Raw genomic sequence first — 25,574 nt, 5'->3', positions numbered from 1 at the left:
CTGCGCGGCACTGCACACCTCCTCACGTCATGTCCGGTCCGACCGGAAGTGACGAGGGTAGGGAAATCTCACGAAGTAGGGAAGTATAACATTACACCGGCCTTTGGGGTGTGTGGGCTGGTAACTACTTGGTTGGATAGTCAGCCAGCCTATGCCATGATGCCAGCAACAAGCAGTGTTTTTTGTTTTTTTTTGGGGGGGGGGGCGCGCCACAAGGTTAGCTCGCACAGGGCGCCTGAACACCTAAGGCCGGCCCTGTAGGAGACTGATTGCTTTGGGGTAAAAGCTGTTCTTCAGCTGGTGTTTCTTGAACAGTAACATTTCCAACAAGCTCTGCATCATTAGAAATTACCAGATCTAACAGAGCATCAGCCCCTAGTGGGAGCTTCTACAAACTGGCCCATAAAGTGGTCCTGCAGCAAGTTGAGGAATTTTCTCCCCTTTGCGGTTGAGGCAGAACCATGACCCCAGTCAGTGTCTGGGAAGTTAAAATCTCCCATTATGACCACTGTACCAGCCTGATCCGCCCGCTCTATTTGGTTATACAGTTGCGTTTCTATCTCCTCTGTGATGTTAGGGGATCTATAGATTACACCAAGTATTATTTTTTCAGTGTTTATATCCCTTTGAACTTCCACCCATAAGGTTTCCAATCATCATCATCCTCACCCACAATTGCCTCTTTCACACTTGTCTTCAGATCACTCCTCACATACAGGCACACACCACCGCCTTTTCTATTGACCCTGTCTTTCCTAAATAGTGTAAAACCCTCAATATTAACAGCCCAGTCATGTGAAGAGTCCAACCATGTCTCAGCCACACCAACTACATCTATGTGTTCTTCTAGTACCATAGCCTCCAGATCCCCCATTTTGCTAGCTAGACTTTTGGCATTTGTGAAAATACATTTTAAATTACTATTACCTGTAAAGTGAATATCTGAGATTTTTGGGTTACCTTGGTTGATGTTTTTATGTAACAGGTTCTTGTTACCAGCAGCTCTATTTTTCATCGGTGTATAGTTCTGCTCAGTCTTTCCTCACTAACATCAGCCCCCACTAAATCCCTACTGCCCCCTCCTATATCCCACTCTTTATCTACACTATCTACCCCCTTATTAGTATGACCCCCCACCCTCCCCCAGATCCTAGTTTAAAAGCTCCTCCAGCCGTCTAACCATTTTTCCCCCAGGGCAGTTGCACCCTCCCCATTAAGGTGCAGCCCGTCCCTACTGTAGAGCCTGTAACGGACAGCGAAGTCGGCCCAGTTCTCCATGAACCCAAACCCTTCCTTCCTGCACCAGCTTCTGAGCCACTTATTTAACTCCCTAAGCTCCCATTGTTTCTCTGGTGGCACTGGTAGTATTACTGAAAAGACTACCTAGGAGGTCCTGGACTTGAGCTTCTCTCCTAGTTCCCTAAAATCATTTTTAAGGACCTTCCATCTCCCCCTGACTTTGTCATCGGTGCCAGTGTGTACCATGACCGCTGGGTCTTCCCCAGCCCCACCCGGCAATCTGTCAATCCGATCCGCAATATGCCGAACCCGAGCACCCGGCCAAATTACTTTGTATCCTTCAGCAGTTTTATTAAAATCACTGCTGAGTTCTACAGTCCACTAACTATAATGCACGTGCTCTCGGGTCTTGGGTTATTGTAAGAAAGCAAAGTAAGTGACCCTGCGCTGTAATGGGGGGATCCGTCACGAGTTCAGACTTTATATAACTGACTCAGAACATGTTGTACCAGTCGTTAATAAATATCTGTTTTTTGGACCAATGTCTCTTCTTTAGATGATGAGATTTTGCCTCAGAACCTCTGGAGATGACGGAAAGCTGAGTAATGACTCGTCGTCAGTGTGCTTCAGGTTAGTTATAAGATTGGAGCTGCTTTGTTAACTTATGCAAAATTTATGAAGCGCACACAGCTCTATTACCTGCTCATGAGGAATCACAGCCTGGAGCCTAACTCCTCCCACATGATCACATGGTCATGACATCATGAAAGGTCCTTTACCTCCTCCAAAAGCACAACCTGAAGACTTGACTCCTCCTACACATTGTCACATGATCATGACATCATGAAAGGTCATTTACCTCCTCCAGCAGCACAGCCTGTAACCTTACTCCTCCCACATGATCACATGGTCATGACATCATGAAAGGTCCTTTACCTCCTCCAAAAGCACAACCTGAAGACTTGACTCCTCCTACACATTGTCACATGATCATGACATCATGAAAGGTCATTTGCCTCCTCCAGCAGCACAGCCTGTAACCTTACTCCTCCCACACATGATCACATGGTCATGACATCATGAAAGGTCCTTTAGCCCAGTATTCCCCCCTCCACCATACATGTAGTGTCCAGCAGTACAGATGAAGGTATGTGTATAGTCACCGCCATTGTCTGTCAGGATTAGGCCAAGTTCACACTTCAGTTATTCGGTCAGGTATTTCTATCAGTTAGGGCTCATTCAGACGGCCGTATGCTGTCCGCAAAAATGCGGATCCGTTTTTTGGCGACCAGTTCAGCATGTCGAAAAAAACCGAATTGCATTCCGTTTTTTTGCTGATCAATATACTTCAATAGGGCCATGTCCTGATTTTCACTGACAAGTCTAGGACATGTTTCATTTTTTTGCTGAGCCGTGCAATGGAAGAAAAGGGCCCGATAGAAGTAAATGGGACAGCATCTAATCTGCAAAAAAACGGATCCGCGGACGTTGTGGCAAGAGATTCCTTATTGGACATTCGCTGTGGGTTCTCACCATAATGGGATCACATGCCCAATGTACGTTGTGGCTGTACTGAATTTTTGTTGCAGCAAAAAAATAAAAAAATAAAATACACATGCAATATACTGTGTTTTCCTCCAGCAGACTTAAAGCAGATTTGTACCTATGACACTGGCTGACCTGTTATATGTGCGCTTGGCAGCTGAAGGCATCTGTGTTGGTCCCATGTTCATATGTGTCCACATTGCTGAGAAAACTGGTGTTTTATAAAAAAAAGTTGGGACACTATACAAATCGTGAATAAAAACTGAATGCAATGATGTGGAGGTGCCAACTTCTAATATTTTATTCAGAATAGAACATAAATCACGGAACAAAAGTTTAAACTGAGAAAATGTACCATTTTAAGGGAAAAATATGTTCAATCAGAATTTCATGGTGTCAACGAATCCCAAAAAAGTTGGGACAAGGCCATTTTCACCACTGTGTGGCATCTCCCCTTCTTCTTACAACACTCAACAGAAGTCTGGGGACCGAGGAGACCAGTTTCTCAAGTTTAGAAATAGGAATGCTCTCCCATTCTTGTCTAATACAGGCCTCTAACTGTTCAATCGTCTTGGGCCTTCTTTGTTGCACCTTCCTCTTTATGATGCGCCAAATGTTCTCTATAGGTGAAAGATCTGGACTGCAGACTGGCCATTTCAGTACCCGGATCCTTCTCCTACGCAGCCATGATGTTGTGATTGATGCAGAATGTGGTCTGGCATTATCTTGTTGAAAAATGCAGGGTCTTCCCTGAAAGAGATGACGTCTGGATGGGAGCATATGTTGTTCTAGAACCTGAATATATTTTTCTGCATTGATGGTGCCTTTCCAGACATGCAAGCTGCCCATGCCACACGCACTCATGCAACCCCATACCATCAGAGATGCAGGCTTCTGAACTGAGCGTTGATAACAACTTGGGTTGTCCTTGTCCTCTTTGGTCCGGATGACATGGCGTCCCAGATTTCCAAAAAGAACTTTGAATCGTGACTCGTCTGACCACAGAACAGTCTTCCATTTTGCCACACTCCATTTTAAATGATCCCTGGCCCAGTGAAAACGCCTGCGCTTGTGGATCTTGCTTAGAAATGGCTTCTTCTTTGCACTGTAGAGTTTCAGCTGACAACGGCGGATGGCACGGTGGATTGTGTTCACTGACAATGGTTTCTGGAAGTATTCCTGAGCCCATTCTGTGATTTCCTTTACAGTAGCATTCCTGTTTGTGGTGCAGTGTCGTTTAAGGGCCCGGAGATCACGGGCATCCAGTATGGTTTTACGGCCTTGACCCTTACGCACAGAGATTGTTCCAGATTCTCTGAATCTACGGATGATGTTATGCACAGTTGATGATGATAGATGCAAAGTCTTTGCAATTTTTCGCTGGGTAACACCTTTCTGATATTGCTCCACTATCTTTCTGGGCAACATTGTGGGAATTGGTGATCCTCTACCCATCTTGGCTTCTGAGAGACACTGCCACTCTGAGAAGCTCTTTTTATACCCAATCATGTTGCCAATTGATCTAATTAGTGTTAATTGGTCTTCCAGCTCTTCGTTATGCTCAAATTTACTTTTTCCAGCCTCTTATTGCTACTTGTCCCAACTTTTTGGGGATTTGTTGACACCGTGAAAATTGGAATCAACGTATTTTTCCTTTAAAATGATACATTTACTCGGATTAAACATTTGATCTGTCATCTACGTTCTATTACAAATAAAATATTGACATTTGCCATCTCCACATCATTGTATTCAGTTTTTATTCACAATTTGTTTAGTGTCCAACACAGATGTCTTCAGCTGCCAAGTGTACATGTAACAGGTCAGCCAGTGTCATAGGTACAAAACTATTGAGAGATGCCCTTTTAATGACATTAATGTAATTCAGTTTTGCACTGTGTGATTAGCTTTTTTGCCGTTGCTGGAAAAAAATGCTCCATAAATGCAGGTCTGTTGTTGCAAAAACCATATCTGTAATATAATGTTTTATGTACACCTTTGGGGGCATTTTTTTATTATTGCGTTGTATTCATTTTGAGCTAAAATATATATTTTTTTATTGGTCTTTATTACAAATATGGAGCCCTTTTCTCTTTACAGGGCTGAGATGCTCTAATAGAGAGATCTGAATCAGCCAGCTCATCTGACGGCTACTTATCTCTGATCTCTGACATTATAAACACTCATTATAGCTCAGTTCTTATCTTACTGATAAGAATGTGGTTTAAATAAGTGTTTATGACCTATTAGTAAATTAGAGATAAGGTTTATTAGATGACGGGCACAAAGTGAAAGTACCAGTTATACAGTTAGAAAAACAGTTAACCCTTTGTGACAGTAAGGCTCAATATTTTTAATAAAGACCAATTGAAAAAAATGATTTTAGCCCAAATTGAGTAAAATGCAATTATTAAAATAATCAGCCTCTGAAGGTGTACATAGACCTTTAAGTCAAAATCAGGAGTTGATCATAAAATGAGAGAAAGGATTAAGAAGAGATACTACTTCTCCACTCCTGGAGAATCCACTCCTGGTTTCAGTTTCAAAAACTGCTTAAAGCAGAATGTGTTTCAGCACCGCTATACTGGCATCACCTGTAATTGACTAAAGTGTCGTGTGAAGGGGGACATGCTTTGTCCTGAAACATGGAGGAGCTGCCTTCACTAGATATTCACATCTATACTTTATTATCTCCACCGATGTCTCCTCTTATTATCTCCAGGGATTTGGGGATTTTGAAGGATTTTACATCATTTCATCTTCTCTTTATTCAGGTTCCTATAATATAGGATCCGCTCAGTGGAGATCTTCTATATAAGATCCTTCTCCTGATTGACCCGTCAAGGATGGATAGGGACAGAGACAAGATGGCGGAGAGTATAATAAATCTCACCCTAGAGATCCTCTTCCGACTTACTGGAGAGGTGAGGGATTCTGATGATGTTACATTACATCATCTTATCTATGTTACTAACAGATGGACATGACTGGAGAGGTGAGGGACTCTGGAGATGTATGGAGTGATATTTATTACTATGTCTCTCCATCACCAGGGCTACACAGTAATGAAGAAGACCTCTAGTGGGCGCTGTCAGGCCCCTGTGTCTGAAGGATGGAGAAGAACCTTGAGCCCAGTCACGGGGCCTCCACCTCACCCCCAGATACATGAGGAAATCAATAGAGAGAAGATTCTAGAACTCACCAACAAGATGATTGAGCTGCTGACTGGAGAGGTGACACTGCTGGGAATGCTGGGACATTATACAGGAACGCTATGAAGGGATCGGGGGTGATGACTGTATCATTGTGTTGTCAGGTTCCCATAAGGTGTCAGGATGTCACCATCTATTTCTCCATGGAGGAGTGGGAGTATTTAGAAGGACACAAGGATCTGTACAAGGACGTCATGATGGGGGATCAACGGCCCCTCACACCACCAGGTAATAGACATGACTAAATACACACGTCCTCTCATTATTTGTATGTAAGGAATTAATTCAGTGACTGGATGTGTTTCCTACAGTTAAGGAAGAGAGAAGAACACCAGAGAGATGTCCCAGTCCTCTTCTTCCACAGGATGGTTCAGAAGAACATCACAATGTCCCACAGGATGATCAGGTAGATGTAGATAAGGTCTCATGAAATGTCTCCTATGATCTGTAGAAGGCTGTGAAGATCTTGTGTTCAGTCTTGTTTTATCCACCAGTATGATATGTTTTATCCTTGTACAAAAATAAAGGTGGAGATGGCAGGATTACAGTTGACCATAGACATTACACATCATCTGGATCTTCTCACAGTTTTCTGGTTACAGAGATTGCTGGTCTTAATAAGGAACCAACAGGTTGGATTTATATGGGAGACCTGCAGTTATTCAGGGCAGATAACTGCTACCGACATTTTATTTGTTGTCATGATAATTAATGATCTTTTTATCTAAAATATTCCACATTACTTATCCAACGTCTGATGACTTGTACTATATTTGTTTTACAGCATTTGAACAATATTACTGCTAGAAAGACATATGTGAGGAGTGATGAGCAGAGTATAGAGGATGTTCCTACAGATAACCGCCCAGGTGAGTAGTAACCACTAAATAAAGCAGAGAAGACTCACAGATTCTACTCAGTAACTGGATACTGATTCCTCATTCCACTGTCAGGTACTGGTGCCAGTTTGGGGGGCACATACTTTCTGACAGACACTAGCACACAATTGTTACCACTGTATTGGGTCCAACAGTATTGATCAAGAGGTTCTAACATTTATGAACCCTCTTTCAGAAATAGGCTTCACTTACACATTCAAATTTTTGGGAATTTGGAAGAGCCTAATGGCAGAGCCACCACCGAAATAGAAAGATCCACCACTGATCATTAGCAGTCGCCTGTCTGTCATTAAACATCTCACAATGTCCTGGAGTAAGTGGAGTAAAGAAGTAATCACAGGAAACCATCCCCAGTGGTCAGTGACATTTGCTCTGCTATTCTGCCTCCCCTTCCTGCTAAAGACCTCAACACTATCCCTCATCTTCCCCTGGGGCTCTGACCAATCTCACTATATGGGGCCCCAAAATATCTGATGGCCGCTGTTTAATTGTCCCCTTGCTGACACTTCAGGGAGCAGATTAGTGAGGATAGTCATGGTGTGACATGACAGCATATAGATTTATGGTATGTACAGAGCTGTTTTATAGCTGAGCGGTTCTATATTTACCGTACATCATGTGTTACTGAATTCCTAGAAATAAATTCTAAACCCAGTGTGTCCTCAGTTTCTCACCCATTTATTTAGGGGCTCATTTTATGTGAAATGAGCTGTAGTTTTTATTGGTACCATATTTGGGTACAGATGACTTTTTGATTGCTTTTTATTTCATTTTTTTAGGAGGTGTAGTGGGCAAAAATTGCAATTTTTTATTTTTATTTTTTATAGGGTCCTACATGTGGTATATTTGTTATGATAATTTTACCAATTTTACCACTTTTATATCATGAAATCACTTTTTATTAAAAAATATAGGTAATGTGATCACTTTATAGATAAGGTTGTTAAGGATGCAGCAATACCAATTATGTGTAGTTTATTTAGTTTTTTCATTTTTTTTTAATCAATTTTAAATGAGCAGGGTCTGTTAGGCTTAGATACATGGCAAGCCCAGACGCCATTGTAAGATGTCCGGTTGCCATGGTAGCCATTGGGCTGCTGCTATTACTGCGCACGGCCCGATGGGGAGAGAGGGAGCTTTATGTTACAGCTGACACTCTCTGCTGATGGCAGCGGAACTGAGCCATTGGCATAAAAAATTATTGCCGCACAGAGGTGGGGGGGGGGGGGGATGAAGGGGGAGACAGATAAGGGTCCAGCATATTATGGTACATGGGGGGCACAGAGGGGCTCAGAACATTACCTCCTTTCTTGCTCTGATCTCCATGGACAGGATCTGTGGAGATCATACTTACGCTCTTTAGTACAGACTAACCAATCAGAGAGATCGCTGACAAGGGACCACTTTGATTGGTCCCTTGCCAGCAGCCCTTGTGTCTCCTCTGTCAGGGAGAACGGAGGCTCCGGGACTGTGACACTTTATAGTGTTACAGCCTCCTGTAAAAGGTTGGGTGTAACTGTATGCCCAGGTGTGCGAACATAGTGCTCACCTGGATGTATAGTTACACCTAGGAGTGTGAAGGGGTTAATATGGCTCCTATAAATGTCTCAGACTGGACTATTGGCTTTCCTCTGCCTCCATATTCCACAGAGTGGAATAAGTTTCTATCCTCCCATCCATCATCTCAGACTTCTCCCCAGACTCCTCATCTAAAAGGTGTTGGGTGGGGTTGAGGTCAGGACTCTGTGCGGCCAGCAAGTTCTTCCACACCAAATTCACCCAATCATGTCTTTATGGACCTTGCTTTGTTTTCTGTGGCACAGTTATGCTGGAAAAGAAAAGGGTCTTCCCCAAACTGTCACCACAAAGTTGGAAGCACAAAATTGTCCAACATGTGTGTTGATTCCAGTAGTGGCGTGCTTTACCCCATTTCAGATTTTTTCTATTAAAGTTGCACGTAGATTATACAGTATTAAGTACTTCTCCTGAAGAAATAAATGCATATAAATAAAAAATCTAAAACTGATAATCTATTGTTACTTGATCCAAAGCCGTGACTTCTTTGTTCATGACCATACTGATCCTCTGTCGTGCTCTGTGCTGAAATGCATGTAGCCGTCAGTGTATGAGATGGACACCACCTAACAGCACTGACTCACAGGTCTCTTCATGATCCTCCACTGACCATTTCATTAGAAAACAGTGGTGGTTGACACATAGAAACATGAACCTATGAAGACGCTTCAAGACAAGAGTGGAAAATTCAAGAGAACAGCCTGGTGACCTAACATCAAGATCTACTGGTCCTGGCTACTGGTCTGCTGTTAGATTGTAATCTCTTTTCCTACCACTGTCAGTCAGTTGAAGATTGAATTTCGCTCCATGCCTTGTAACTTGTAATTCTATGTTAAAAGACATCTGTCAGCAGTTTTGTACCTATGACACTGGCTGACCTGTTACATGTGCGCTTGGCAGCTGAAGGCATCTGTGTTGGTCCCATGTTCATATGTGCCTGCATTGCTAAGAAAAATTACGTTTTAATATACCGTATTTTTCGCTTTATAAGACGCACCTAGGTTTTTGAGGAGGAAAATAAGAAAAAAAATATTTTGAACCAAAAGGTGTGCTTCTGGTGGGTTTTGAACTAATGGTGATCTGTGGATGACACTATTATGGGGGATCTGTGAATGACACTGTGATGGGGGATCTGTGGATGACACTGTTATGGGGGATCTGTGGATGACTTACTGTTATGGGGGCATCTGTGGATGACACTGTTATGAAGGGGATCTGTGGATGACACTGTTATGGGGATCTGTGGATGACACTGTTATGGGGATCTGTGGATGACACTGTGATGGGGGATCTGTGGATGACACTGTTATGGGGGATCTGTGGGTGACTTACTGTTATGGGGGATCTGTGGATGGTACTGTTATGGGGGATCTGTGGATGACACTGTTATGGGATATCTGGGGATGACACTGTTATGGGGGGACTGTGGATGACACTGTTATGGAGGGATCTGTGGATGACTTACTGTTAAGGGGGATCTGTGGATGGCACTGTTATGGGGGATCTGTGGATGACACTGTTATGGGGCATCTGTGGATGAGACTGTTATGGGGGATCTGTGGATGACACTGTTATGGGGATATCTGTGGATGACACTGTTATGGGGGGGACTGTGGATGACACTGTTATGGAGGGATCTGTGGATGACACTGTTATGGAGGGATCTGTGGATGACACTGTTATGGGGATATCTGTGGATGACACTGTTATGGGGATATCTGTGGATGACACTGTTATGGGGATATCTGTGGATGACACTGTTATGGGGGGGATCTGTGGATGACACATATATAGCATCTTATGCTATATATGTGTCATCCACAGATCCCCCCATAACAGTGCTCCTGTGTAAATAGTGACCCCCAATACAGGGGCTCTAGGCCGGCAACTGGTGTTGGAATCACGGCAGGGCCCGATGCACTCACTGTGCTCTATTACACCGGGCCCCACTCATAGTAGTCTTTATATGTAAGTGTACATATATAAGTATAGTTGTGGGTATCGCAATCCTCTGTAGTACTCACTAACTACCGCTTGGCAGCTGAAGGCATCTGTGTTGGTCCCATGTTCATATGTGCCTGCATTGCTAAGAAAAATTACGTTTTAATATACCGTATTTTTCGCTTTATAAGACGCACCTAGGTTTTTGAGGAGGAAAATAAGAAAAAAAATATTTTGAACCAAAAGGTGTGCTTCTGGTGGGTTTTGAACTAATGGTGATCTGTGGATGACACTATTATGGGGGATCTGTGAATGACACTGTGATGGGGGATCTGTGGATGACACTGTTATGGGGGATCTGTGGATGACTTACTGTTATGGGGGCATCTGTGGATGACACTGTTATGAAGGGGATCTGTGGATGACACTGTTATGGGGATCTGTGGATGACACTGTTATGGGGATCTGTGGATGACACTGTGATGGGGGATCTGTGGATGACACTGTTATGGGGGATCTGTGGGTGACTTACTGTTATGGGGGATCTGTGGATGGTACTGTTATGGGGGATCTGTGGATGACACTGTTATGGGGATATCTGGGGATGACACTGTTATGGGGGGACTGTGGATGACACTGTTATGGAGGGATCTGTGGATGACTTACTGTTATGGGGGATCTGTGGATGGCACTGTTATGGGGGATCTGTGGATGACACTGTTATGGGGCATCTGTGGATGAGACTGTTATGGGGGATCTGTGGATGACACTGTTATGGGGATATCTGTGGATGACACTGTTATGGGGGGGACTGTGGATGACACTGTTATGGAGGGATCTGTGGATGACACTGTTATGGAGGGATCTGTGGATGACACTGTTATGGGGATATCTGTGGATGACACTGTTATGGGGATATCTGTGGATGACACTGTTATGGGGATATCTGTGGATGACACTGTGATGGGGGATCTGTGGATGACACTGTTATGGGGGATCTGTGGATGACTTACTGTTATGGGGGCATCTGTGGATGACACTGTTATGAAGGGGATCTGTGGATGACACTGTTATGGGGATCTGTGGATGACACTGTTATGGGGATCTGTGGATGACATAACAAAAGGTGTGCTTCTGGTGGGTTTTGAACTAATGGTGATCTGTGGATGACACTATTATGGGGGATCTGTGAATGACACTGTGATGGGGGATCTGTGGATGACACTGTTATGGGGGATCTGTGGATGACTTACTGTTATGGGGGCATCTGTGGATGACACTGTTATGAAGGGGATCTGTGGATGACACTGTTATGGGGATCTGTGGATGACACTGTTATGGGGATCTGTGGATGACACTGTGATGGGGGATCTGTGGATGACACTGTTATGGGGGATCTGTGGGTGACTTACTGTTATGGGGGATCTGTGGATGGTACTGTTATGGGGGATCTGTGGATGACACTGTTATGGGGATATCTGGGGATGACACTGTTATGGGGGGACTGTGGATGACACTGTTATGGAGGGATCTGTGGATGACTTACTGTTATGGGGGATCTGTGGATGGCACTGTTATGGGGGATCTGTGGATGACACTGTTATGGGGCATCTGTGGATGAGACTGTTATGGGGGATCTGTGGATGACACTGTTATGGGGATATCTGTGGATGACACTGTTATGGGGGGGACTGTGGATGACACTGTTATGGAGGGATCTGTGGATGACACTGTTATGGAGGGATCTGTGGATGACACTGTTATGGGGATATCTGTGGATGACACTGTTATGGGGATATCTGTGGATGACACTGTTATGGGGATATCTGTGGATGACACTGTTATGGGGGGGATCTGTGGATGACACATATATAGCATCTTATGCTATATATGTGTCATCCACAGATCCCCCCATAACAGTGCTCCTGTGTAAATAGTGACCCCCAATACAGGGGCTCTAGGCCGGCAACTGGTGTTGGAATCACAGCAGGGCCCGATGCACTCACTGTGCTCTATTACACCGGGCCCCACTCATAGTAGTCTTTATATGTAAGTGTACATATATAAGTATAGTTGTGGGTATCGCAATCCTCTGTAGTACTCACTAACTACCGCCTGCTCCGCCTGCTTCATTAAAAAGTAGGAGGAGCAGGCGCATGAGGGAGGGAGTGACGTTATGCTGCCGGCCTGCCTGCTACAGTAGTTAGTGAGTACTACAGAGGATTGCGATACCCAAGACTACACTTTATATATGAAAGCGGGGCCCGGTGTAATAGAGTACAGTGGCCCCGCCGCGATTCCAACACCTGTTGCCGGCCCCCAGCCCCTCCTCCCTCCCCGCTGATACATTGCAGGCCGCGCTGTGCATCATAGCAGCCGACGATGTATCAGCGTCACCAGAGTAAAAATGTGAGCGTTCACTTTATAAGACGCACTGCCATTTCCCCCCCACTTTTGGGGGAAACAAAGTGCGTCTTATAAAGCAAACAATACGGTATGTAAATCAGCCTTTGGAGCAATGGGGGGTTGTTGCCATTACACCTAGAGGCTCTGCTCCCTCTGCAACTGCCACACCCTCTGCACTTTGATTGACAGGGCCAGACATGATCACATTTACACTGTCTGGCCCTGTCAAGTAAAGTGCATAGGGAGCGGCAGTTGCAGAGAAAGCAAAGTCTCTAAGTACAATGGTAACTCCCCTGTTGCTCCTAGAGGTTCATTTACATATATTAAAAAATTTTTCAGCTACCCAGGCACATATGAACATGGGACCAACACAGATGCCTTCAGCTGCCAAGTGCACATGTAACAGGTCAGGCAGTGTCATAGCTACCAATATGCTGACAGATGCACTTTAAGGTTATACTATTTAAAAATAATAAAAATCACTTTTATTCCTGGCAGATGACTGTACCGGGAGCTTAGAAGAACATCTGATATCTTCATATTTTAAAGCAGATGATCATGGTATCAAGCAGGATACATATACATATGAAAAGCATGCTGTTATCCCATATGGACCCTCCGCCTTTCACAGCAAAGATCCATCATCTGATCTTTGCTTAACATCTGATTTATCACAGACTGTTAAGCCAAATAAAAGTAAAAGAAGAGGTGAACATCAAAGAACTCACACAAGAAAGAAGGCTTATTCCTGTTCAGAATGTGGGAAACGTTTTAACTATAAATCAGCTCTTGTTATGCATCAGAGAATTCACACAGGAGAGAAGCCATTTTCATGTTCAGAATGTGGAACACGTTTTAGCAAAAAATTTGCTCTTGTTAGACATCAGAAAATTCACACAGGGGAGAAGCCATTTTCATGTTCAGAATGTAGGAAATGTTTCAACCAGAAAGCAAATCTTGTTACACATCAGAGAAGTCACACAGGGGAGAAGCCATTTTGGTGTTCAGAATGTGGAAAATGTTTTATAGATAAATCACATCTTGTTACACATCAGAGAATTCACACAGGGGAGAAGCCATATTCATGCTCAGAATGTGGGAAATGTTATATAAATAAAACAAAACTTGTGAAACATGAGAGATTGCACACAGGGGTAAAACCATTTTCATGTTCACAATGTGGGAAAGGTTTTAACTGTAAATCAGAAATTGTTATACATGAGAGAATTCACACAGGGGAGAAGCCATTTTCATGTTCAGAATGTGGGAAAAGTTTTAAATGTAAATCACATCTTGCTAGACATGAGAGAATTCACACAGGCGATAAGCCATTTTTATGTTCAGAATGTGGAAAACATTTTAGCTGTAAATCAGAAATTGTTAAACATGAAAGAATTCACACAGGGGAGAAGCCATTTTCATGTTCAGAATGTGGGAGGCGTTTTAACCAGAAATCCCATTTTAATAGACATCAGAAAAGTCACAAAGAGGAGAAGCCATTTTCATGGCCAGATTATGAGAAATGTCTTACTCATAAATCAACCTGATCATCAAATAATTCACAGAGAGGAGAAGCCATTCTGATGTGAGGTATGTGGAAAGTGTTTAACCAAAAGTCAGCTCTAATTACACATGAAAGAACTTACAGGGACCGAAAAATATTTTCATGTCCAGAATGTGGGAAATGATTTATTCACAAATTATATCTTCTTAACAATTAACCCCTTAAAGGGCATCATGTCAGTAGATTTGTACCTATGAAACTGGCTGACCTGTTGCATGTGCACTTAGTAGCTGAAGGCATCTGTGTTTGTTCCATGTTCATATGTGCCCGCATGGCTGGGAAACATGATGTTTTAATATATGCAAATGAGTCTGTAGGAGCAATGGGGGCGTTGTTGTTACACCTAAAGCAGGCATGGCTAACCTGAGGTTCTCCAGCTCTTTCAAAACAGGTTCAAGAAGTGGAAAGTCATCACAAAGTGCAGAGGGCGTGGCAGTTGCAGAGAGAGCAGAGCCACTAGGTGTAAGGGCAACGCCCCTGTTGCTCAAAGAGGCTCATTTGCATATATTAAAACTTTATCTTTCTTAGCAATGTGGACTCGTACGAACATTGGACCAACAAAGATGCCTTCAGCTTCCAAAGGCACATGCAGCCAGTTTCATAGGTACAAATCTGCTGACAGATGTCCTTTAAAAGGATTTTTTCCACAAAAAATATTTTATAGTTTTTAAACCATCGCCTGGATCTGAATACTTTTGTAATTGCATGTAATTAAAAATGTATAATAGCTACTGAGTTATTCAAACACTCTTTTGCACCTGTTAACCTCCATCACATGGTCTGATATGGGTGTGGCTCACAGTCTGGCTTTGTTCACATTGCACTAGTTTTCTTGCTGGGCGTTTGTGTGGAAGCTTGGCTGTGAGCTGAATTACATCACCTTCAGACCTTGTTCACACCATAGTTAGAGCAGTGGTTAGGACCCTCTGCCATGCTGAGTGACCGTGACGTGGTGCATGATGGGCTCCGATATTTTCCTGACAGGAATATATTGGCGAAAGTCTCAGCTTTTAATATCTGCATTTATGACTTGCCAGTATAGTCAGTGGCATATCCGTTTGGTGCATTCTCTCTCTGTGTTTCATATGATTATTTGCTACATTCTGTGTAGGTTGCTCTTGTGGTGCATGTGGACCGTGCCGACATCCTCCATTGTATGCATATTTTGCTGGGGATAGTCGATTACTGCGGTCCACATGCGGTGGGGCTGCTCCCCCAATGAAAAACACGCCACAGTGTTAGGGGTTGAGCAGCTCCTCCAGTATTGCCACTATATTTCTGTGTTTAAATCTATCTGTATAGTGTCTCCTGCAGTTGGCTATTTCTCTGTCCTGCTTACTGAGAAGGAAGCACATGCTCCGTTCGATCCTTCAATCGCCACCAGCTGAAGCAGAAAGGGCACAACCCTGGGAAAGGACATGCCCTCTGAGCTGCCAGCTTGAAATACATTTCGCAGAACAATTAGAGCAATGTATGGGATGTCTCTGAAAATGTGAGGTACAGGGCTGGTTCTAACTTTGTTAGAAAGAGGTTGTCATGTACTAGGTTATGTAGGATTTTCATTTTTTACATTATTTATGGGATAATATAAGGACAAAGCAAGATTTTGGAAATCTGGTATGTGTGAACATATCAGGATAACAGTAATAGTTTTGTCCATATAAGTAATTCTTACATTGTTTTTCTTTTATTCACATTTTATACTATCTTTCAGTGGTAAAATAATGTTTCAATGGTTTAAAAAATGTTTTTTTCCCCCTATTTTTTTAAGTTTTTTTTATTACATTTTCTCATGTCTATAAAGTACACAAAAACTGAAAAAATAAATAAATAGCAATAAAAGAAATAAAATGTGCAGTCTTTGATGAGAATCCTATTCCTTGAAGAAACCATATGATATTTCCTCATATACCCATAAATCCGCCCACCAGGCTTAAATTATATCTAAATAGTCTTTCCTCAATTTTTATTTTTTCCAAAACCTGAGTCCGTGGGCCAGAGACTTTCCATTCCCTCAGCTCCCTGACTTCCAATTCATATCTTAAATTTGCCCAAGGAACCCTTGAGATCGGCCTGGCAGACCCATTAAGTGTATTGAAAAGATCTCACAAGTTCCAGTATATCTGAACAGGAGTAGTGGGTTTCAATAAAGGATTTCCACTTATCAAAAAACTTCTATAGGGGGGGGGGGGGGGGGGAGTCAAGGGTTAACCATTTATCTAGCAAGATTCTAAGGGCTACCAGCCAGATAACATGAATGAGTGTATGATAGTTGACCTTGGGTTTGTCATGACCGACGGGGGGTCTTAGTTGGTGGAACAGTAGTGTTTGGGGAGTACACGGCAATTATAGTTGTGGTCAGGACCTATGCGAGTGGAAGATGCCCAACCACCACCCCCCTACCTAATTGGCCTGAGGTGTGCCTTGGCCTCACTAGGTCGGTATGCCTGAAAAAGGGGGCATACTCTGAATGTGATGGTTGAATGACTGAATGAAGAATGGGAATGGGTGGGCAGGGGACGTCCGAATGCCGACGTGCTGCCTGGGAGAGCCGGACCGCTTATAACAGGTACCGGCCCCTCCCACAAATCCAGGCTAGCCTGCGGCCAGCCTTAACACTTGTGGTCAGGACCTATGCGAGTGAAAGATGCCCAACCACCACCCCCCTACCTAATTGGCCTGAGGTGTGCCTTGGCCTCACTAGTTCGGTATGCCTAAAAAAGGGGGCAAAACCCACCAGTAAAGAAAGGACTGGCCTGACGTGCTACTCTGCCAACGTACTGAATGCTTGGACCAGCTCCGCTTGTGGCTCCGGGATATACCGTACAAAGCACCCCGAGCGCCAGCGCCCCAAGTGTTTGATGATATGCACTGGGACTCCATGCTTGGACGCTGCGGATGCCGCACCGATGCGGAAAGAATGTCCAGAGAATTGAGCCGGATTCAATCCTACACTGGTCAACAGGATGCGAATATGTTTGATGAACTGGCTGGACGTCAGTGGACCAACAGGGAATGGAAGTAACGGGTCGGTGGGGCTGTGAAGACTAAGGGCCAGCAAGAGGTTGTCCAAGACTGTCACTGGACACCATGCGTTCGTGGTCTGGAAGAACTTAACTACATGGCCGGGACCTACCTGCCTTGTTTTGTTGTGAGGCAACTGCAAATGAAAGTTACTGCCCATCCTGACTAAATCTCCCTTGCGGAGAGCCACCGCCCCTTGTCTGGCCTGTGTCACTTCACCTGGTCTTAAAAACCCGTAAAACGCCAAGTACATCGCTGCCTTGATCACCAGGCTGGGAAGGACTCCGAATGGTGAGAATGTGAGAACTTCCGACAGGCTACGAAACGTGTCCCCCGTAATAGGTTGACGGACTGACTTGACCGTGACCTGGCTTTTCTGAATGCCTCTGAGGATGGCCTTGATTGGGTGAGCTGAAAATATAGAGGGTCTGTCTGGCTCTTGAAGTGCCAGAAAAATGCTGCACCCCTGCCAAATATAGCCTAATAGTGTTGTAGGATAAAGCCAATACCGAATGACAATATGACACGAAAGCCACCATATACTTGACCTGACCAGTGTCACCCCTAGGATATGCCAACTGAAAGTTTGAGAAAACCACCCACGCTCGGCGGTACGACCACAACGTACTGGCTGACAAAGATTTGGTAATGAGTGAACTGGCGACCACCATCAGAGAGTCTAATCCAAGACCAGCAGCCGCCAGTCCGGTCCCGGGGTGCCCACTGAGTCTGCTTCTGGGTTCTGTAAGAAAAATCAAAACGAGATAAAGCATCAGCTGCAACATTGCTGACCCCGTCCAAAAACAGGGCATGAAAATGAAACCCCTGTTCCAGAGCTATCCAGGTCAATCTACGCATGAAAGACATGATGAGTAACGATTTAGATCTGCCCTTGTTAATGATCTCTGCGGTCGCCATGTTGTCAGTGTGGAAAACCACCGTGTGACCCGACCACCTATGCCCCCAAACTATAGCAGCTGCTACGATAGGATAGATCTCGAACAATGCCGACGTCTGAGAAAACCCCGGCATCTGTACCACGTGTGTGGGCCATGAGCCGGCGAACCAATGTGAGCCAAATATGGCCGCGAAACCTACCGAGGCAGCCACGTCTGAAAATACGTGTGGAGAATCAGAAGTGGCCCTCGGAATGAACATGGAAATGCCATTCCACCCGCTGAGAAATCTGTCCCACATGAACAGATCTGCTCGGGCGTTGGCATTGAGATGCACTGATGCGTCCAAATCACTGGTCTGTTGTAATAAGACTAGTAATCTTGAAATTAATGATCTACCCTGAGGAATGATCCTCATGGCAAAGTTTCACATGCCCAACAGAGACTGCAATTCTCTCTTGGTGCAAACCTGAGACATGAGCAAGGAGCGGACACCTGACTTGATTCTGTCGAGTTTGTCTTGTGGCAGACTGGCTGACATGGCACGTAAATCCAGAGAGATCCCCAAGAACGTGACAACCTGTGCAGGCCCTTCTGTTTTGTGTTCAGCCACTGGAATGTTTAACTCCTTGAAGACCTGCAAGAGAACCTGCAAGTCAACAGGCGCCTGTGAGGGTTCTTAGATCAACAGAAAATCATCCAGGTAGTGAATGACATTCTGGCAACCCCGTTCCAACAAAATCCATTCCAGTGCCTGCGCTAACTTGTCAAACAGACTGGGGCTGCTCTTGGAACCAAACGTCAACTTGGTGGCGAAATAGTACGCATCTCTCCTTTTGATGCCATGCCACTGCCAGAGAGATGGGGTAATGGGCAGCAGTTTGAACGCATCAGAGACATCTGCTTTGGACAGCCAAGCCCCTATGCCTGTCTGAAGAATGACCTGGATAGCCTGGTCCACGGAAGTATACTTCAAGGAAAATTCCTCGGACGGAATCAACGAGTTGAGACTAGGAACGTGGGAAGAATGTGGAGCAGACAAATCATAAATCAAACGAAATTTATTAGAATATTTTCCCTGCACCACCCCCACAGGGCTCACCCTTCAAGTGCAGAAAGGAGGGGACTGGAAAGGACCAATGATGAAACCCTTGTCCAGCTCAACTGCCAAGAGTGAATCCACCAGACCAGCATGTTTAGAAGCCGACTGCAAGTTGGGGCATTCATGAGTCTGCTGAGGCAAGGTGATGAGCCCAGTGTGGAACCCCCGTGAAAACCCTTCCACCAGGAATGTACGGAACGGCTGAACCGGATGAAGCCGCAGCAGCTGGTCTAGTACCTCCACATTCACCCGGCTCAGTCATGCCGGCTTCAATGTGCAGACCGTGACCGGATGAGCCCTAAAACATGTGGCACAGACATGCAGGAGCCTACACTGGCTGAAATTGCAGATGGCGTCATTAAAGTTATTGCAGAGCTGGGCTTTGCCTAAATAGTGAATGGGTCTCCTTAGCTTGTCAAACTGGGTTGACTGCTGGCTAGGACCCGGGTTGATCCCACCTCTGGAGGTACTGGGGGCGGCTGTGAGGTCAGCCAATGGGCACCAAGCGGTAGTATGAGCAGGAGACTGACATGTAGCGCACACCGGGGACTTCAAACTGGCGAAATGCCTACAAAATAGTTCCATGTCGATATTGCTCCAGTCTGTGACTACCTGGAACTGGGCCCAAATGGCTGCCGCTTTGGCCGAGAAGGACCTATGATAATCATAGAACATAGAAACATAAAAACATAGAATGTGTCGGCAGATAAGAACCATTTGGCCCATCTAGTCTGCCCAATATATCTGAATCCTATGAATAGTCCCTGGTCCTATCTTATATGAAGGATAGCCTTATGCCTATCCCATGCATGCTTAAACCCCTTCACTGTATTTGCAGCTACCACTTCTGCAGGAAGGCTATTCCATGCATCCACTACTCTCTCAGTAAAGTAATACTTCCTTATATTACTTTTAAAACTTTGCCCCTCTAATTTAAAACGGTGTCCTCTTGTGGTAGTTTTTCTTCTTTCAAATATGCTCTCCTCCTTTACCGAGTTGATTCCCTTTATGTATTTAAAAGTTTCTATCATATCCCCTCTGTCTCTTCTTTCTTCCAAGCTATACATATTAAGGTCCTTTAACCTTTCCTGGTAAGTTTTATCCTGCAATCCATGTACTAGTTTAGTAGCTCTTCTCTGAACTCTCTCTAGAGTATCTATATCCTTCTGGAGATATGGCCTCCAGTACTGCGCACAATACTCCAAGTGAGGTCTCACCAGTGTTCTGTACAGCGGCATAAGCACTTCACTCTTTCTACTGCTTATACCTCTCCCTATACATCCAAGCATTCTGCTGGCATTTCGTGCTGCTCTATTACATTGTCTTCCCACCTTTAAGTCTTCTGAAATAATTACTCCTAAATCCCTTTCCTCAGATACTGAGGTCAGGACTGTGTCAAATATTCTATATTCTGCCCTTGGGTTTTTATGCCCCAGGTGCATTATCTTGCAATTATCCACATTAAATTTCAGTTGCCAGAGTTCTGACCATTCTTCTAGTTTTCCTAAATCCTTTTCCATTTGGCGTTTCCCTCCAGGAACATCAACCCTGTTACATATCTTTGTGTCATCAGCAAAAAGACAAACCTTACCATCGAGGCCTTTTGCAATATCACTTATGAAGATATTAAACAAAATTGGTCCCAGTACAGATCCCTGTGGAACCCCACTGGTAACATGACCTTGTTTTGAATGTTCTCCATTGACTACAACCCTCTGTTGTCTGTCACTCAGCCACTGCCTAATCCACTCAACAATATGGGAGTCCATGCTCAATGACTGCAGTTTATTGATAAGTCTTCTATGTGGGACAGTGTCAAAAGCCTTACTAAAATCTAGATATGCGATGTCTACTGCACCTCCACCGTCTATTATTTTAGTCACCCAGTCAAAAAAATCTATAAGATTTGTTTGACATGATCTCCCTGAAGTAAACCCATGTTGTTTTTCATCTTGCAATCCATGGGATTTTAGATGTTCCACAATCCTACCCTTTAATAGGGTTTCCATTAATTTGCCTACTATTGATGTCAGACTCACTGGTCTATAGTTGCTCGATTCCTCCCTACTACCTTTCTTGTGAATGGGCACGACATTTGCCAATTTCCAATCTTCCGGGACGACTCCTGTTACTAATGATTGGTTAAATAAATCTGTTAACGGTTTTGCCAGCTCACCACTAAGCTCTTTTAATAATTTTGGGTGTATCTCATCAGGCCCCTGTGACTTATTTGTCTTCACTTTAGACAGCAAACTTAGAACATCTTCCTCTGTAAAGATACATGCATCAAACGATTTATTAGTCATCCTTTCTAGTGGAGGTCCTTTTCCTTTTTCTTTTGTAAAAACTGAACAGAAGTATTCATTAAGGCAGTCGGCTAGCCCTTTATTCTCTTCTACATACCTTCCGTCCTTTGTTTTTAATTTAGTTATTCCTTGTTTTAATTTCCTTTTTTCATTTATATATCTGAAGAATGTCTTATCCCCTTTTTTCATAGACTGAGCTAGTTTTTCTTCTGCCTGCGCTTTAGAAGTTCTTATAACTTGCTTGGCCTCTTTCTGCCTAATCTTGTAGATTTCCTTATCTTCATTGCTCTGGGTTTTTTTATAATTACAAAATGCTAGCTTTTTATTTTTAATGATTTGGGCCACTTCTGCTGAGTACCACAGTGGTCTCTTTCTTTTTTTGCTTTTACTGACAAGTCTAATGCAATTTTCTGTTGCCTTCAATAATGCACCTTTTAAGTAGTCCCATTTCTCCTGGACTCCATGTAATTCGTTCCAGTCTGATAAGGACTTATTTATGACTAATTTCATTTTTGAAAAGTCTGTTTTTCTAAAATCTAAAACTTTTGTTTTTGTGTGGTGGGACTCTTTCACAGTTCTTATATTAAACCACACTGACTGGTGATCACTAGATCCCAAGGTTTCGCCTACAATGACATCATATACCGAATCCCCATTTGTGAATACCAAATCCAAAATGGCCTCCCTCCGGGTTGGCTCCTCAACCACTTGTTGTAGAGATAACCCCAGTAGGGAATTTAGAATATCTGTACTCCTGGTAGAACTTGCTATTTTGGTTTTCCAGTTTATATCTGGAAGATTGAAATCTCCCATAATGATAACTTCTCCTTTCATTGTCATTTCAGCTATTTCTTCAACTAGTAGATCATCTAGTTCTTTAACTTGACCAGGTGGTCTATATATCACACCTACACGAGTTACTGCATGGTTAGCAAACTGCAACGTAACCCAAACTGACTCTATGTTGGCCTCACCAACTTGTATTAGGTTAGATTTAATGCTATCTTTCACATACAGGGCCACTCCTCCTCCTTTCTTGCCTTCTCTGTCTCTTCTGTATAAAGAGTACCCTGGTATGGTTATGTCCCAGTCATTTCTTTCATTAAACCATGTCTCCGTAACAGCCACTAAATCTACATTCTCAGATGCCATTATTGACCCAAGTTCATTGATTTTTTTACCTAAACTGCGAGCATTTGTAGACAGGACTCTGAGCTTATCATTTCTTAACCTCTGTGCTTCTGACCTGTTCTGGCATTGTTTCGGGGGGCAATTGGACTCTTTTATTTTCACTCTTTTGCCCCCCCCCTTCCTAGTTTAAATACTCTTTCGCAAATTCTTGGAGTTGTTCACTAAGTACATTTGTTCCTTTGAGAGAAAGATGCAAACCATCTTTTTTGTACAGTTCCTTTCTATTCCAAGTAGAGCTATCATGAGAAACAAAGCCAAATCCTTGCTCTTGACACCATTTACAAAGCCATATGTTGAACTCCTTTATGCGCCTCTGCCTATCATTCTGAACATTATGCACAGGCAGAACTTCAGAAAATGAAATGGTGGATGCAAAATCCTGTACGTCATTACCAAGTGTGATAAAAGATTTTTTCACCTCTGACACTTCATTGCAAGCCAGGTCATTTGTCCCTAGATGGACAAGAACATCCACGTCCCCTTCCTGCTTTGCTTGCTTAACAATATTAATAATACGTCTTCTATCTCTTCTAGCAGTAGCCCCAGGGAGACATCTCACATTTTCTTTAAGCTCCACACTTCTTATGATTGAATCACCCAGCAACAGCTGCTTCCTTTGAGACTTCACTTTATCTTTTTTGTCCTTGGCTGCAGTCTTGCATACATTAGACATAGGAGTCAATGGTTTCACACCCTCTGTGCTTGAGTCCATATCCATGTTGTCCTTACATTCTGAGAGTGCTGCAAATGAATTATGGAGAACCACCGACTGTGAGACATGTCTTCTATCCACCACTCTAAGACTTCCAGAACCTACAGTAACCCATCTGCCATTTCTGGGGGTCCTCTGTGGCAGTGCAGCAGTCCTAGCTGGAGTTTGTTTAACAGATAATTTAAATATTTCAGCTTTCAAAAATGCAATTTCCTGCTGCAGTAAGGAGAACTGTCTACAGATCTGACAGCATCCGAATCTCCAAAGAGTAGAACATGAAATAAATGCACAACAATTCCTGCACTGAACCAAGTCTGCCATTTTAAAGAGGAGAAAAAAAAAAAAAAAAATTGTAAATTTAAATCAAACAAATCAAACAAATCTTTCCTTTTTTTTTTGTATTGTTTCCACCTTCCAGCCTACCTCCTGACTATCTCCTGCAATATCTCTTCACTGTACTTTAATGTAGTACTTGAAGGTAGTACTTGCAGCTAATGAATTAGGCCAGCCAGAACGCCGAACCCCCGTACTTGTGCGCCAAATCTACCACCCTGTAGAGATAAATGTCCAACTCTTCTCTCCTGTTAGGGCTGGCAGAACACAAAACGTCTCTGAACAGGCTGAAGGCCAGGACGAACTCGGCCAGAGACAGTTTGCGACTGAGCCTGGGGTCCTTGGACTTAAGTACCACCGACACCTCGCTACAGCCAAAGGACTTATTCTCTGTTACGTCGTGGGACGTAATTAACAAGGATGCCAAGTTGACATCCTTGCCCTCCAGGATGTCCTTCTTTATGCTAGGCCTAACAAAATACACTGGTGCCACTGACGGTACTCCCACGCCCTGTGACAGGTTAGCTGTAGACAGTAGAGTAGGCCAAGTACCTGCTACAACAGCCAGGGGTGCCGCGCCACTGGCTGGCCCAACTACTAGGGAGGGGGTCGCGACGCTGTTCCATCACCTCCATCCTGGCTTGTAAATCCTGGATGGAACTCGTGAGTGTGTTCAGCACCGTGTGAATCTGCACCAACGAATTAGTGATGGTGGTATTGTCGCTGGTAGCAGCAGGCCTGGCCTGTGGAGTAGCGGGGAACAGAAGTCTGAAGAGTTCCGCCTTTCTGGCAGTAGCCGCGAACGGAATTCCTCTCCTGAGCAGTTCGGTCGTCAGTTTAGGCACTGTCCAAGACCTGAGGGATAGAGTACTGCCGTGTTCGGACCCTCTTGGAGACGGAGGCAAGGACACAAACTCCTCAATGTCTGAAGGCTGAGACATGACCACTGCAAACAACACAACAAACACCACAAAACACAAAAAAAAAAAAAAAAAAAAAAGAAAGAAGAAGAGGAAAGAAAAAAAAAAACAACCTGTTAACCCTCGACCTGCTGCCCGTAAGCTGACAGACAAGGTGACAGAATCTAAGCCCCTCCCCTTTTCCCCCCCAGCAGCATGAAACGATTGAACGAAAAGCCGGCGAGGCTGACAGGGAGTATGATAGTCGTTTCCACTGACGTATGAAGCGAGCCCGAGTTTGTCTGAATCTGTGACGTGGCAGATTAATTAAAAACGAACACTGCGGGCTAACGAACCTACAGACGTGGTAGGTGATGTATGTAAGTATAGGATTTGTGGAAAACAGACCGTATGACGTATGACACTAGTCTACGAGATGAAACGGGGTGTGTATGTCGTGCGAGCGTGTGGCTGTATTGGCGGATGTACCTATGCTAGTGGTGTATGGATGAAGCTTGGTGGATAAAGGTTCCCAATTTTTTTTTTTTTATATCCCAAAAAATTACATTTTATTTTTTTCCTTTTTATTTAACAACCCACTTTTTTTTTTTTCTTTATTTAACAATCCACTTGTTCCTTTTTTTTTTTTTTTCGTCAAACTGCCTGATGTGCGAACTATGTGTCTAAGGTATGTATGTATGTAGTGTATGTGAAGAGTGTCAAACATGTG

The 25,574-nt window shown here is 43.8% G+C and overlaps 1 protein-coding gene across 1 annotated transcript in view; it reads left to right on the top strand.

Annotated features, from left to right (window-relative positions):
* Positions 1-14,515, top strand: part of LOC121005788 (zinc finger protein 84-like) — a 44,070-nt gene extending 29,555 nt beyond the window's left edge. Inside the window, exons 4-7 of the mRNA XM_040438553.1 lie at positions 6,357-6,402; positions 6,781-6,865; positions 13,316-13,921; positions 14,006-14,515. Of these exons, the coding sequence (XP_040294487.1) occupies positions 6,357-6,402; positions 6,781-6,865; positions 13,316-13,921; positions 14,006-14,364 (1,096 nt within the window). The 3' untranslated portion in view covers positions 14,365-14,515. The remainder of the gene's footprint in view (positions 1-6,356; positions 6,403-6,780; positions 6,866-13,315; positions 13,922-14,005) is intronic.
* The last annotated feature ends 11,059 nt before the right edge of the window (positions 14,516-25,574 follow it).

Source organism: Bufo bufo, chromosome 6 (genome assembly GCF_905171765.1).
Source record: "Bufo bufo chromosome 6, aBufBuf1.1, whole genome shotgun sequence".
NCBI classification, from domain to species: domain Eukaryota; kingdom Metazoa; phylum Chordata; class Amphibia; order Anura; family Bufonidae; genus Bufo; species Bufo bufo.
This window is presented reverse-complemented; position numbering and strand designations above follow the sequence as displayed.